General features: G+C 46.1%; 1 protein-coding gene across 2 annotated transcripts in view; it reads left to right on the forward strand.

Annotated features, from left to right (window-relative positions):
- The window catches only part of LOC111148136 (SET and MYND domain containing 1), a 39310-nt gene that overhangs the window by 13578 nt on the left and 9387 nt on the right, over window positions 1-16345 (forward strand). Inside the window, exons 2-6 of one of the 2 annotated variants that reach the window (XM_022504560.1) lie at window positions 4105-4284; window positions 8186-8399; window positions 9349-9479; window positions 11530-11568; window positions 13435-13624. In XM_022504560.1, the coding sequence (XP_022360268.1) occupies window positions 4105-4284; window positions 8186-8399; window positions 9349-9479; window positions 11530-11568; window positions 13435-13624 (754 nt within the window). The remainder of the gene's footprint in view (window positions 1-4104; window positions 4285-8185; window positions 8400-9348; window positions 9480-11529; window positions 11569-13434; window positions 13625-16345) is intronic. The other variant, XM_022504561.1, reaches the window with a different exon arrangement.

The raw sequence follows: 16345 nt of genomic DNA on the forward strand, positions 1-16345 counted from the left end.
TTTGGATAGTTTGGTGGCTAACATCTGGAACCCACTATGAGTTCACTATGAGAAAAAAATAATCATTTCAAATTAATCACATGTTCTTCTTACGAGAAGTAATAAAAATTCATTATAGCAAAGTGTAAAGACCGTCATGAGACAATATGATAGTGACATGATGTTGAACTGATAGTTGAATTGATTAAGGACCGCTAATTGATTGTATAGTGTTTGTAGAGGTCTCTCTAACACCCGGTCTGGAGTGTCTTTATGCTGCAGCACGGGGCCTCTGTCTCTAGCCTTCTCCTGGTCAGAGTGGTTGCTAGTGACTTAGAAGGCACGAGGGGCTTTCCACTAGAATTTCGTGTGAACGTATTATAGCTATCATTCATGGCAGGTAGATTATTCTATAATTAGGCCCCATTAGAAGTGTAGTAAGTCAGTTCATGGGATCCTGGAGGCAGGTTCCAGTACAGATGTATTGCCTCCCTTCGAGCCAGGCTAAGAAAATTTGAGCTTTATAAGCAGCATGGACCAAGGAGAAGGCAATGCCAGAGGTCCATCCCTGGGGCAGACCGTAAGGGGGTGTTGTCTAAACAGAATTTAAAAACAATAACAAAACTGACATTTAAAAACCTAACTAAAGACTTGGTTTTAATTGTCACCGTGCATCAGTAATTCTAAACAATGTCTAGGATACAATACTCTTCTTTGGTGGGGGGGGGGGGGGGAGGGGAATCTACTTTGGTCTCAGTTCAAAACAATTGTTTTTGCATAAACTTCAAATTAGCACGTTTTAAAATCACTTACCCTTCAATAAATATTGTATCTTGCCCAAAGGTTAAGCCAGAGGACTCTTCAGTCATCTGGTCGACACCTAACACCCATGCCCTCCACCACGTGTTTGTTGCAAGAGCAAGTTCTTAAGGTTCTCCGTTGCTTGGCCATGGTTCATGTCTCCAGCCCCTGCGCTACTACGTCTTCCTGAAGTTTAAATATATTAGAAATAAGTGGAGCCCACAAAGATGAAGCAGCAGAACTTCTCTGTTATTCTAGGTGACCACCTGGAGTTTGTGGTTCTGTTTAAAATGTGAAACAGTGAAATAGTGCAGGAACTGCAAAGCGTAATATTTGGTAGGTGCAAATTTCAGTTTCCACATGAAATATGTCTATGAATGTGAATATATCTGGATATATATGCTTGAGTATATTGAGGATATTATGCTTGAGTAGTCTAAAAATATCTAAAAATTGGGTGTAAAATGCTAGAGCAGTCCCAATGTGGGGTTGTTCCCTGATGGCACCCCTAGAGCAGATAGGCATGGAACTCCATGTGACAAGTCACAAGTGACAACCAGCATGATTGTGCTTGCTTCTCTTTCCTCTCTCACCATTTCCCTTTCTTTCCTGCCTTGGGTTTGTATTCCTGTTCTGGGTCCTGAGACCCCAGAAGTGGGCGTCTGCTCCTCCTTCCTCTTCCCAACCTAAGACTTGCTCTTAGCCCTGTATCATCTTCCGATAGAAGTGATGGCAGAATGAAAGTTCAAAGTGGTCTGGACCATTTGGAATACTATCAGCTAGGGATAAAGGGGAAGGCCCCCACTTCAGGTTAAAAAAGTTCAATGTCATGAAGAAATTTTGGGGAGTGTTGGATAGGTTCACTGTCTTGGTCATGGTGATGGTTTCACAGGTATGTGCATATGTCTGAGTCTATAAAGTTAAAGATTTTGGCTAGGTATGTCAGTCATACCTCAAAGCTATTTTTAAAAACACAGCATTGTATGGACACATTGGGGGAAGCTTTGATTTGGCTGCAGCACCTTTAAGAAAACTTGGGAGGTTCTGGTGTCTAGATTTGTCATTTGATCTTAAATAACTGTGAATTTTTTTTGCTGAAAGAGTTAATGGAATCACAATGTTCAGATCCAGGAAATGTGATACTGTACTCTGTTCTGGGTACCATAATTATAAAGCACCGTGACCCACCATCCACCTTTGAGTGGCCAGGAAACAGAATTTGGAGCCTCATTGGAATCCAAATTACTTGGGCTCTTCAGTAGTTCAGTCTCTGCTGATGAACTTCACATGCCTGCCAGAGAATGCTATCTTGACTTGAGGCAGATGTGAGAAATTTATAGCTTCCCATCTCTAGGGTTTTGTTGACGCCATTAAATGATCAGGGTCCCTGCCCGTGTGTTCTATTCTGCTGGAGTGCTCATGGCAGATGACCTTCTCAAACAGGGAATACCCTCTGTGGCATAGCTACGATGGGTGCAGATTCTTTGCAATTCTAAATATGCCAGTGTAATTCTACCCTTCCTCTCTCACTGGAAAGCTTAAGGGATCGCAGAGGAGGGAGGAAGACATTATTATGGGGATAACCTTGAACCTGTTCTAAACTTAGAAATAACCACTAACCTTCCATGCCTGTGAGTACTTCATGGTTAATAACAATTATTAGCAATGCACCTCATAGTAGTTGGGGACACAGTGGTGTGTTGAGTTGGCAACCCAGAGACTGAAAACTGGACTTTAGGAAACCCAGGACCTAGCTTAGAGTAATAGCCCATGCAGTGCCCTCAGCTTGGCTCTCTACCTGTCTGTCCATTTCTTGATGCTGTCCTGGGACCATGGGGCTTGGCCTTTGGGCTATTGCCCTGGCATTGGCCACTGGATCTTGCTTGATTGCCCTGCTGTGTCCACCTTCCTTTGGCTGCAGGGACCCACTGTGGGCACACTGAGACCAGAATGGGATTGTTGAAGGGACTGGGAATATTTAACGTTGAGAGGGGAAGTGAAGGGGAGTCACGCCAGTGGTCTTCAGATTCTTGAAGCACTGACCTGCCCAGGTCTTTTCCATGGGACAAGGATCCAGAGAGCCCAATGAGATGACAGGAGTATGTTTCTCGGGAAGGCAAATTTGAGCCTATCACGAAGAGGAAATCTGCCATAGTTAGGACTGGTCAACAATGGACTAACTCTTCTTGGAAGCAGTGCACTCTTTTTTACTATGGGAATTTCAAAAAGGCTCGGTCAGGGATGGACACAAGGGATTTCTGTACTTGTATGTTTTATTGAAGTTTTTTTTTTTTTTTTCAGGCTCTAGAACGTATGATTCTAAAAACCCCTATTTTCCTATGCTTTTGGATCCCTCTTTAGACTATAAACTCCAGCCTGAGTTTACATACCCATTTTCCCCGGGAAGCTCCGTGCTTCTGTGCGTACTGCTGAACTTCTTTTCATCATTTCTCTGCTTCAGGGGCCAGGATTTCTTTTCCCCACATTGCAGAGATACTGAGATATTGCGCATCATACCAGATTTCACTCACTCTGGGTGTTAGGTTATGTCTTGAAGTACGTTTCCTTCATGCTAACTATACCCTTTTCTGCCTGAAAGACAGCCCCCATCTGGGAGACACACAGCTCTCTCTTGGGAACACTGGGGGCTGGGAGCATGGGGTAAGGAAACTCATCTGCCTATGCCTCTCCCCCTCTCCTCCTGAGTGAGCAGGCATGAACTTCTCTTCACTGCCACTCACTCTCTGAGCCAGGAAAATACAGTGGATGACCTCAGAGACATCAGTGACCTTGTAATTGTTACTCTTGCAAAACGCACAGAACTGTGACATGTATCACAATGTGCAGACCCCATTTTGTGTAAAATGTATCATGTTTCATGTTCCCTCATATTGTAGATATGAGTTTTATTCTTCAGGGAAAGGGTCACTGCATTTCAAGAATGAGAAGTTCATGTCACACAGAGCACTCCCTCCCATGCTGTGGTGCCAGTGACCTGTGGCTTTTGGCAGGGGGACCATGAGGAATTTCCACCCAGTCCCTTGGCCTGGAAGACTTCCTGGGCTCCTCAAGTGTCTGTTCAAGTGTGTTCCAGGAACACCCCATGGGTCCACTATCCTAGCCTCCTTATGCAGGTTCACTCACTCTGACGGCTTATGTATTCCCAGTGCCAACCAAATAGGGGTCATAAATCTACACTCGCTGAGTTAAATTGAAAGGCTTATAAAGCAGGGTGCAATAGTATCTCCCACATGGGGCCCAATGTCTAGTGCATTCCTTTTCTGTTGTGCCACCCCAGTCACCCGTTTCTCCCTCCATTTCCAGCCTGGTTAACTTCGTGTGCCACACCTGCTTCAAGAGGCAGGATGCGAAGCTCCATCGCTGTGGACAGTGCAAGTTTGCCCACTACTGTGACCGCACGTGCCAGAAGGATGCTTGGCTGAACCACAAGAATGAGTGTTCGGCCATCAAGAGATACGGGAAGGTGCCCAATGAGAACATCAGGTCAGAGCTGGGCCTTGGGGGTGGTACTTAGGATTCCCAAATGTCAGGTGGGGAAAGGCCTTAGTAACAAGCATTCCCAGGCCCAAGGAAGCCAAGCTGTGTGCACGTCAGGATAGAGCCTCAAAGAGACCGGAGAGGGGCACTTCTGCATCCGGGAGCCCATCTAGAACTGGATGTCTGCAGCAGCCATTCCAGTCCACAACCACTGGTTGGAGCTGGCGGCAGACCCCTTCTCGATGGCTCTCTAGGGTTTAAGTCTTTTTTAATTGACCTGCCAATGTTTAAAAAATTGGGAAAGGCCACATTTAAAAAAAATAAGGATTTCTGGTTTCCTTTCTTTCTTTCTTTCTTTCTTTCTTTCTTTCTTTCTTTCTTTTTTAGGATTTCTGGTTTCTCTTGAAAAAAATAATCTCAAGATTTGGCCAAACGAGCTAGAACTCAATAGCAGCAACTGCCTTTGAGAAAAAATGCAGAGCTTTTTTAAAAAAGTTTTTACTTAAATTACAGTTCGTTAGCAGAGAGTGTAGTATGAGTTTAAGTGTACGATGTAGTGATTCAACATTTCCTCCCGTCACCCGGTGCTCATCACAACAGGTGCTCTTCTCAGTCCCCATCGCCTACTTTTCCCCATTCCCCTCCCCACCGCCAGTAGCCATCAGTGTGTTCTCCATGGTTATATGGCAGCTTATCCTCCATCATCAGATTATGGAAGCAGCCCATGTGTCCATCACCTGAAGAATGGACCAGGAAGATGCGGTAGATACACACACACACACACACACACACACACACACACACACTGGAATACAGTATATACATATATTGTATATATATATACATATGCATATATATACAATGGTATACTCTCTATATATGTATACATATACATATATATAATGGAATATTACACAGCCATAGAAAAGAATGAAGTCATTTGCAATGACATAGAGCTAATGACTATTTTTTTCAAAGAGTATTATCCTAAATGAAATAAGTCAGAGAAAGACAAATACCCTCTGATTTCATTCATATGCGGAATTTAAGAAACAAAGCAAAAGACCAAAGGGAAAGAAAGAGAGAGGCACACCAAGAAAAAAATGCAGAGCTTTTTAAGCACCACAGCCCGCTAGTCCCTGGGCTTGTGCAAACTGCCCTCTATCCTCATTACATGGGAAAGGCATTTGCAACTGTTACTGGTGACCCCGGCGGCTAAGGCCAGAAATCTCAGGGCCTGCACTGCCAAGTAGGGCTGCGGGTTGGTGCTGGGAAGTGAGAGTGGAGAGCAGAGGAGAAGTGGAAGGTGAAATTGGGAGCATTTTCACCAGGTTTGTAGGGTGTGAAGATAAAGTACAGAATGGAATGATCATATCCTAGAAATTTTTAAGAAACTACAAAATGAAATGGCTCAGTCAACCTTCGCATCCCCTTTAGTTTCATCTGCTGAACTCCTGCTTCTTTAAAAAAATTGTCCTTTTGGGGTGCCTGGGTGGCTCCTTCATTATGCATCTGCCTTTGGCTCGGGTCACAATCCCAGAGTCCTGGGATTGAGACCCACATCGGGCTCCCTGATCAGTGGGAAGCCTGCTTCTCCCTCTGCTTCTGCCTGCTGCTCCCCCTACTTGTGCTCTCTCTCTCTCTCTCTGTCAAATAAATAAATAAAATCTTTAAAACAAACAAACAAAAAATGCTCTTTTGCAATTTTATTTTACTTATTTTAATTTTTAAAAAAGCTTTACTGAGATATAATTGGCATATAAGATTATAAGATATTTAAGCTGTACATAATGGTGACTTGATATATGTATACATTGTGAAAGGACGCCACCCCCCCATCTAATTAATTAACACGTCTATCACCCAACATATCCGTCCTTTTTTTTTCAAGTGAGAACTTTTATGTTCTACTCTCTTAGCAGATTTCAATGATACAATACAGTGTTATCAACTATAGTCACCATGTTTTACATTAGATCCTCAGACCTTATTCATCTTATAGCTGAAAGTTTGTGCTTTTACTAAGCCTCTCCCTGTTTCCTCCACTCCCCAGAGCCTGGCAACCACTTTTCTTGTTTCGGTGAGTTTGACTTCTTTCTTTCTTTTTTCTCCTTCCTTCCTTCCTTCCTTCCTTCCGTCCTTCTTTCTTTTCTCTTTCTTTCTTTCTTTCTAAGATACTATATATAGCAGATACCATGCAGTTTTTGTCTGTGTCTGGTTTGTTTCACTTAGCATAATGCCCTCAAGGTCCATCCATGCTGTCTTAAGTGGCAGGATTTTCTTCTTTCTCGTGGGTCCATCCATGCAGTCTTAAGTGGCAGGATTTTATTCTTTCTCGTGGCGGAATAATATTCCATTATATATGTTTATTGCATCTTCTTTATCCTTTCATCCACTGATGGACACCTAGGTTGTTTCCATATCTTGGCTCTTATGAATCATCCTGCAGTAAACATGGGAGTGCAAATAGTTCCTCACTATCCTACTTAGTCTTTCAAGCCCAAAGTAAATGTTACCTTCCGTGATAGGGAGCTCACTCACTTTATCTGCACAGTCCCAGTTGGTAATATCTTCCGATACTGAGTTGAAATCTTTTTCCCATTTGTCTTTACTCTCTAAGCTCTGTGACCCTTTCCCTAATATTCGGAGGTAACAGACACTCTGCTGGAACCTTATTTTCTCCAGTACTGTCCTGAGCTCCTTGTGGGGATACCTTGGTTCCCAAGCACCTGGGATGCCCAGCAGGGCATCTTTGCAGAAATAACTCTGTGATCCAAACAAGAGGAGAAGCAGGCCTGTTCTTTGCCAAGGGGGTCCCTCAAGGGACAGATCTGCCTTAGGCCACCAGACCCCTGCAGGTGCCTGGCCAGCATGCATTCAGTGAGTAGCTGAGAGTTGCCAAATATCCCTCAGTCATAGGCTTCATCTTGTGGTCAGTTAACAAGGAGACCCTCACTGCACTCAAGGTGAAGTGCACGCCTGTCTCACTCAATGCCCTGTGCTCTCTAGGGCTCCCTCCTGTCCCACCTTGCCTCCACTCCTCCTCCAGAACCCTATGTCCCAGCCAGGCCAGTCCCTCCCTGCTTCCTGCATATGCCCAGCCTCTGGCTGCCCCCAGCCTTTGCTTATACTGTTTCCCCACCTGGATTGTCTTCCCACTTCTCTCCCTAAGCACTAAGACTCTAAGTTCACACACATGTGGACATCCAACACATTACTTTGTCTTCCAAATACCCCATCAGGGGATGTGTATTATCCCTCTTGTGGCTAAGTTCAGGGAGGTTCAAATGAATTGCCCAAGGTCATACAGTAACTTGAAACAGACATGAACCCAGGCTATTAGACTCCTTCTCCAGTGCCCATCTCAGTGAGCCATACTATCAGGAGAGACCAGGCTGCCATAGCTCAGTGTCCCCAGACCCCTTTCATGGTCTCAAAGATCCCATGAGCCCTGGTTCCTGCCCACTTCTCTACCTTTATTTGCTCTGTACTCCTCACTCCCTAGGCTCCAGCCACCTTGGCCTTCTTGCTGTTTCTCCATTATGTCAAACTCGTTCCTTCTTCAGGGTCTTTGTGCGCACTGCTCCTTCTCCCTCTGCCCAGAGCCCACTCCTTCTGTTCATTCCATTTTCAGCTCTGGGGCTCCCCCTCCACGTCACCTCTTCTGATCACCATGGCTTCCCTTTCCCCAGCCACTCTCTATCATATGACCCTATTTTATTCTCTGCATAGCACTTAGCACTAGTTTCCATTTGTAACTTGGGTCTCCCCCTCTATGAAAAGCTCCATGATTAAAGAAATTCCGTCTATACAGTTCAACACTGCCTGACACGCAGTAGGTAGTCAGTAAGTGCTTCTGGAACGAACCACTGCGTCGGGACATCCCTAACCCTGCCCCTGTCTACAGGCTGGCGGCCCGCATCATGTGGCGGGTGGAGAGAGAGGGCACCGGGCTCACCGAGGGCTGCCTGGTCGCTGTGGATGGCCTGCAGAACCACGTGGAGCATTTTGGGGAGGAGGAGCAGAAGGAGCTGCGGGTGGACGTGGACACCTTCTTGCAGTATTGGCCGCCCCAGAGCCAGCAGTTCAGCATGCAGTACATTTCGCACATCTTCGGCGTGGTACGGTTCCTCATGACGTCGCAGAGGCTGGGGGTGGGGGGTGGGCAGTGGTGGTGACCACTGGGATTGGTCTGCCAAGACCTATTCAGAGCCTGCAGGGCAGAGTGGGAGGGGAGGCTGAGAGAAGGACTGGAGGGGACAGAGGCCCAAAGTAAAGAACTTTCACCCCCTTTCTTTCTTTCTGGATTTCCTTACTAGGAAGTCATTCCCTCCCTCTTGGAAGCTGGCATCGCACGCACAAGCTATTTGTTATCTCCAAATGGTAGATTTGGATAGAAATTTACCCTCTTGGTTATCTGTACTTTCTACTTTTTCTCCTGTTCGTATTGAAAACAAAGACCCATCACTATCCCTTGTTGCCCACCAGTCACATTGAAAATGAGATCATTCCTTTTCCCAGACACGGTGGACAGGGTAATGGAAAGCCTGGAGCTGGGGGCTGTGGACATTGGGGAGAGTAGCGGAAGGACTTTTGGAGAGTGCTGTCTTGGAGCAGCAAAGCCAGACCTCTTGTAGCCCTAAGAGTCTAAGAGGTGGTGGAGGCTTAGGCCATACAACACCCCCACCCCTACACACACACAGACACACTAAGTCAGGCAGAGCAGGGCAGAGAGAGAGAGACCAAGATAGAGACCAGAGAAGACTCATGTGAGACCCAGATACAGGAAAAGGAGGAGACTTCTCAGAACCAACATTTCTGTCTTTGGCCTTTGTATAGAATACAACTACCCAAAACTTCCAAGGTGGCCTTGCATTTTAGCAAGTACGGTACTCCCCCGGGGTGCTTATCTCGAGGGTCCTTTGGAGTGACCTAGAGAATAGGAGACTCTCTACGCATCTCCAGAATGCGACCGAGTTTTCTATTTTGTTGAACTCTCAGCAGCCGGGATGGTGTTCTGTCCCTGATCTATGTGTGTTAACTGACTCTTTCATCTTTTCCTCTGGGTAGATTAGCTGCAATGGCTTCACGCTCAGTGACCAGAGGGGCCTGCAGGCGGTGGGCGTGGGTATCTTCCCCAACCTGGGCCTGGTGAACCACGACTGTTGGCCCAACTGCACCGTCATATTTAACAACGGCAAGTGAGTATGTCTTTAACTGGGGTTGGTGTGATGGGGATGGGGAGACCTCACAGTGTTTTCTCCACTTGACCTAAACCAAACCATGGAACCTGCACTAGTATGGATTTCGACTAGGCAGCAAATAGAAATTTCATTCTAGAATCATAGTGGATAAGAGAAAGGTAATGAGGAGGATAGTAAAGAATTCCACATGGGTAATTTCTGGGTCTTTGCGTGTTTCTTGAGGCTGCCTAGATGTGTTAGGTAAACCTCTGACTACTGCTTTAAAGCTTGAAGGCTGGGATTATCTATCTAGAGGTCACTGCAGAACAGCATCAGCTGAGAAGGGGCTGAGGCAGAGCATATATTAGTCAAGGTCCCAGCAGAAATCAGAAGGCACACTCAGAGTTTGCCCAAAGAGAATTTAGTAACAGGACAATCTATAGAAGTAAGGGTAAAGTTTAAGAAACTAACAAGGAATGGTGAGATGTCCAGAGTCTAGCAATAGTATGAAACCATTACTGCCTCTAGACCTAGGGGTCAGGTGTACTATATTGTTCCTGCAACTGGTGAGAGCTGTAGCCATGGGAGAAGTTCCTTTCTCTACCCACAACCCAATAGCTTAGCTGTACTGGTAGAGAAAGCAGCTGCTGCTGGAACCATTGAAAGGCAGAGAGGGAGCCGGATGACTAACTACCCCAACCTCTCTCTCCTCCCACTTTCTGATCTCCTCCCATTGGCCAAACTCCAACCAGAAGCCAGAGAGCAGAGGACCCTGAGTAATGAAGCCCTTTAGAAGCCCACACCCCTCGCCCCACACTCCAAAGGCACAGATCAAGGGACAGAAGGACAAAGAATATGTCTTGGGGGTGGGCACAAGTGGAGAAGTCAGCAAACAGGAAGAGACTCTTGTTGTCCATGGCTCAGGGCTGGGGGGGATTTGGGGGAACAAGACCTAAGCAGTATTACTTATTTTGCTCTTAGAGATGAGATAAGCTTTTATGACAGATGCAAGTCAACTCTGAGCCATCAACAGTGAGCAGATTTCCTTTTCCAAAACTTCCTGGAAACCAGAGACAGTGCTTTCTGGTTTTCAGTCAGGAATCAAGCCTAAACCCTAGTCTAGCAGGGCCTCTGATTCCCCCATTCCTTCCTATTTCTGGAAACAAGGGCCTGCATGACACCGGGCTCTCGAGCAAGTGAGAAAGTCACTCAAGACAGAGAAATTTATTTGGGACCCAAATGGTAATTTTCCTGTGGCACTTGCAGTTCGCTTCCTAAGCCTCTTGGGGTCACTGGCGTGGACCTCATGGAATTTTCCTCAGAGGAGCTGTTGTCCCAGGTTAGCCTGGTTGGATCAAATCCAGCCATATATAGGGCTGGCCTTTCAGGATGTCACTGCCCCAAGCCATGGTGACCCAGGGCTCCCCTTGTGACATGTGACAGCCACAGGAACCCGGGAGACCTTTCTTCAGATCATTCCTGGTGTCTGTTCCAGCTTCTTTGCATCCACTAACTTTGAGCAGCCACATTGTACCTGGCTTCTTGGCTGTTGTGCAAGAGAAGGTGACTACAGTCACCACCCAGCTGCCTGCCATAGTGGAAAGAACCCAATTCTAACCCCAACAAACTTTATACATGACCTGTGTGACCTAACCAGTCTCCATACACAATTCACACAGTCCCCCAAGATAGACATCAAAGAGGCAACACTTACTCGGCCAAGGTGCTTGTGAGTGGGATAACAATAGCATCCCATTACAGTTTTTGGCACCTACTTTGAAATGTACTATCTCATGGAACTGCATTTCCAGGTTACAGTGGAGCATACTGAGCCCAGGAACGATGAGGACCTTTGAATCCAGAATTTTTCATTCCAGAGCCAGTGTGCTTTCCGCTATACCAGGCTGTGTCTGGTCAAGGGAGCCCGGCTGGAAGGGGCTGGGATGTAAAGCTGGTTGTCATGGCCAAAACTTTGATCGCACTAGCTGGGTTGCTGTGCCCCCTTGCTAGCTGTGCTGAACTAGCCAATGGTAATGATTCCCATTCGGGTGTCTGTTTTGTCTTTCAGTCATGAGGCAGTGAAATCCATGTTTCACACCCAGATGAGGTGGGTCAGTCTTTGCAAGCATCCCTTCTCCTCTGACCCATCTCCCTCACTTGCCTGGTTTGCTGGGCCCACCCCTTCCCGAGACTCCATGGCTGCTTCTCGGCTATAATGTTCTCCTGTGTCCCCAAAGCCTTATCCTTGCTGAATGCTGTATTTTAAATGCATACATATGAATCATCTTGTTCCTCACCCACCCACTCCCTGCTGTGCCTTTGCTTTCCTTTGCTTCTTTTCTTCCCCGTCTTTCACGCCTGACTTCTCTCACTCCCCCAGCCCCAAAGCATGATGGTCCCTTCTAGTCCACATCACCTTAGCAAAGCCCACACTGTCCCTCAAAGTCCTGCTTATCATAAAAGGAGGACTGCTGATTTTATTGACCTACTAAAGAAGTGTGTTTGTTTATAACCCCCAACTTCCCACCCATACTGGCTTCTGAAAATAGTCCCTGTAACTGTGATAATTTTGATAAATATTTATTCACACTATTCTGTTTACTGCTTCTGGCCAATTGTGAATTAGTGTTGTAGGTTAGATTTTGCTCTGACTTTTCTTAATGACAAATAAATAACCCCAGATGGGTCTTTTTCTCAGGTTTGGTTTAAAAGGACTTGAAATGTTCTTTGGATTAAGAACCAAACTCTGCGTGGGAGTTTGGGCTCTGGGAAGACAGGGGTAGAAGTGGTTGGTACATTGGAGTCTGTGTTGGCCTGCGTCACACATGACTTTAGATAATTTCCATCATTCCCTGGGCCTTTACTTCCACATCTATAGAGCCAAGGTCAGGATGAGACGTCTCTAGGGACCTTCCTGGTTCTAAGTCTCTGTAGCTCTGGCCTGCATTTCTAATCTCTCCAAGAAATGCTTAAATAAATTGTCCACGTGTGTCTCAATTAGTTGACCTCTAGAATTGCTGGGCATTAGAGATGGAAGAGGGAGAATGGAGTGGTGCTCACTGTTTATCCCCTGATCCCCTTTCCAAGTAAGGTAAAATGGGGCACCCATATTTTCATATTTAAGTGACATTAAATTAATTTGGCTTTGGAAATTCCCTTAACATGATTGAAATAATTTGAGATACTGTGAGACCTTGCAAGAATTGGCTGAGCCATGATGGGACACAGAGCTGCTAGAAATCCTAAGTCACCCGGCACTGGATCACTGTTGAACATCACGATGGAGCCGTGCCTGGAGAAGGGGTTTTGGGGGGCAGAACTGCTGACTTATGCCTCCAGGTCCAGATGGCAGAGATCCACACTCAACACTGGCCCAGGAGTTGCTCACATGGAACTCTTTAGACTATCGGCAGAGCCCTAAAATGAAGGGCTTTGGTGCATCTCCTTTCTTGTGCATAGCAGACCCAGGAAGCAGATGGAGGACGGTCCAGGGAGAGCAGTGTGATGAGGTGAAGCATGACTGGCACTTGATTTCTGATCTTGACTGTTGCCAAGGTGCTGTGGGACCTCTGGGGAAGTTCCTTCCCCTCTGCCTCCCCTCTGGGAGACAGCGCCCTCCCTTGTGAAATGGAGAGGTTGACCCCCTTTGTTGCAAGCAATCAGTAGCAAAATGTACAGGGATAATTGCAGCATGGAAGCAAGGTATGGTTTTGTGATCTCTACCCAGAATCGATTTAATTGGATTTCCAATCAATTAAATAAATGGAGCAGATTCGATTGTTGATGAGTAGAGCAGAATTATCCAGAAAACTGTCTGTTAGGTCACATTTTCCCCTTTTGTGGGGAAAATGGGAGTTTTCTTGGAGTGCTAGTGGAAGTTGTCTTTGAGACTCAACTCCTAGAGACCTTGAAGAGCAGAAAGCCCCTTCTGATGGCCCTGGATCTGACTTCCTCTTTCCTTTACCCTCTCCAGGATTGAGCTCCGGGCCCTGGGTAAGATCTCGGAAGGAGAGGAGCTGACAGTGTCCTATATCGACTTCCTTAACGTCAGCGAAGAGCGCAAGAAGCAGCTGAAGAAGCAGTACTACTTTGACTGCACCTGTGAGCACTGCCAAAAAAAGCTGAAGGATGACCTGTTTCTGGGGGTGAAAGATGACCCAAAGGTACATGTGGCCCTGCCACTGGGGTGTTTGCGACCCTCTTCTCCACGAGCCCACGAGGCTGGCGTTCACTGCTAACCAGCGCCCCCTGGTGGCTAGTTCGTGGAGAACCAGCCTGTAACTGTCGGAAAGGTGTTAATGGGAGGTGGACGGAGCACAGATAACAGGTCCCAGCTAGTGTCCTGGGGCCACCCCTTGCCAGGAGTTTACACTGGGAAGTTGCTCGGTTTTCTCATCTATAAAATAGGAATGATAACACCCAGTAGACAGGGTTGTTAAGAGGATCGAACAAAATAATATATGTAAAGGGAGTGGCATATAGGGTGGCACTGAGTAAATTTTAGTTCCTCTCTTTACCTTTTTGCTGGTTAAGTAATGTTGAGAATTTCATATATTGAGACCAGATGGGCAAAGAGACTAGTTGCCTGCTTATCACAAAGGTATTCCTAGTCCCCTGGGAATGGGTAATGTGGACATGGGGCAATGTGGAGGCTGGCTAACATGCTTAACTCCTGAGTAGCCTGTTGTCTGGTTGATGGTGAGACCATTGAGCAGCTGAAGGATCATGGAGGGGATGTCAGGAGCTTAGCTAAGCTGGGAGAGAGCCCAGCAATGGTATCAACAAAAGGCTGAAACTGGCCACCTCCTGTTCTGTTTTCCCCCATGGAAGGGAGCACCGGTGGAGGTCAGGGCACAGATGTGGGGGGTCTTCTCACTGCTGGGGCACTCAGAACAAAGGGCTCCATCACTTTTATAGATTCTGAGGTGGGGAGGGAGAGGGAGAGGGTGTGGGGGAAGGGCTAGGAGTGGAAAAGTGCTGGGTACTAGGTTGGAGTGAGAGAGAGAGTCTTCAAATTTCCCTCCTCCTCCCCTGTAAGGCCTAGGAATGAAGGCCCCTGGCTGGGAATGAAATTGTGCAAGGAACATGAGCAGCAGAGGGCTGGACTCCCTTTAGAGACTGTTCGGAGGGCACTTTCCCCCACAGGCATGCCAGGTAGAGCCTTTGTAATTGTGGTCAGGTCTGAAAAATTACACATAGGTTTTTAACCAGGAGCTGGACTCCTGGGGGAGGCTTTCTGAGCCCCTCTCTATAGCCCATAGGCCACCAGTACACTTAAGATACAAATACACAAATGTGCTTCTTGGTGAGCTTAACTTCTGCATTGTATGTGTGAGCAGAAGTTTGCCTCTGATTAGAGCAAAGACTATGAGCAAAACTGACTTCTAGGTACAGACAGTGGGGCCACTCTCAATTAATTCGTTACTCAATGCTATCAGTGCTAATGTTCAGATAACACTATTTCCCCACTTGATTCATTTCTCTCATTCATCCTCTGGCCATTCTAGACTTTTTTTTTTTTTTTTTTTTGCCACTAACTTTTTTTTTTTAAGATTTTATTTATTTATTTGGTGGGTGAGAGAGAGAGTACGAGTGGGGAAGAGAGGCAGAGGGAGAGGAAGACTCTGCACTGAGCAGGGAGCCGGACATGGGACTCCATCCCAGGACCTTGGGATCGTGACCTGAGCCAAAGGCAGACGCTTAACCCACTGAGCAACTCAGGTGCCCTGCCACTAAGTTATTTTTATTCTTAGGATGTAATATTTGTTACTCTTTGTCCAAACAGTTCTACTTCCAAGAATTTACCCAGCAGAGTTACTTACACATGTGCACAAAGGTATGTGTATAAAGAGATATGTTGCAGCATTGTTGAGAACAACTGAATAAAACCTAAATAATCACCAATTGGGAAAATTTAAATTAAATTACCTTGCAGTCACTCAAACCAATGAGGTAAATTTTTGTGGACAAATATGGAATGAGCTCTTTTTTAAAAAAAGATTTTATTTATTTATTTGACAGACAGAGATCACAAGTAGGCAGAGAGGCAGGCAGAGAGAGAGGAGGAAGCAGGCTCCCTGCTGAGCAGAGAGCCCGATGTGGGACCCTGGGACCATGACCTGAGCTGAAGCAGAGGCTTAACTGGAATGAGCTCTTTAAGAGAAAAGAATGTAAGCTCTTTAAGGGAAAAGAATTAAGGACCAAACACTGCCACTGCATTGGTTCGCTAGGGCTGCCATAACACAGTACCCAGAAGTGGGATGACAACAGAGATGTACTCTTTCCCAGTTCTGGAGCCTGGCAGTCTGAAATCAGCATGTAGGCCAGGTTGGTTCCCTCTGGGGGCCGTGAGAGGAGGCTCTGCTCCAGCTTCTCTCCTTGGCTCTCAGATGGCTGTCTTCTCTCTGCGTCTCTTCACAGTGTGTGTTTCTCTGTCTTCACCTGATATTCTTTTTATAAGGACACCAGTCATATTGGATTAAGGACCCCGCTACTCCATTAAGACCTCATCTTAACTAATTAAGTCTGCAGTGACCTATTTCCAGTAAGGTGCATTCTGAGGTACTGGGGGTTAGGACTTGAACATATGAATTTGGGAGGATGGAATTCAATCCATTACACTGTTTATAAACTATCATTTATAAAAATGCTACCATTTATAAAAAATAAAAGGGACACACACTCTCTCTCTCTCTCTCTCTCTCTCACACACACACACACACACACACACACACACACACAGATCCATGCACACATATGCCTGTGTAAGCATAGTCAGGCTTGATACAGATGGTAGGAGGAGGAGAAGGCTGTAAACAATACATCAGTGATGCTTGGTGTGGACAAATTGAGAGTCACCCTTCCCGGACAGGATACAAAGGAGT

The sequence above is a fragment of the Enhydra lutris genome, unplaced genomic scaffold (assembly GCF_002288905.1).
Source record: "Enhydra lutris kenyoni isolate GAN:26980312 unplaced genomic scaffold, ASM228890v2 scaffoldscaffold18, whole genome shotgun sequence".
Lineage (NCBI taxonomy): Eukaryota > Metazoa > Chordata > Mammalia > Carnivora > Mustelidae > Enhydra > Enhydra lutris.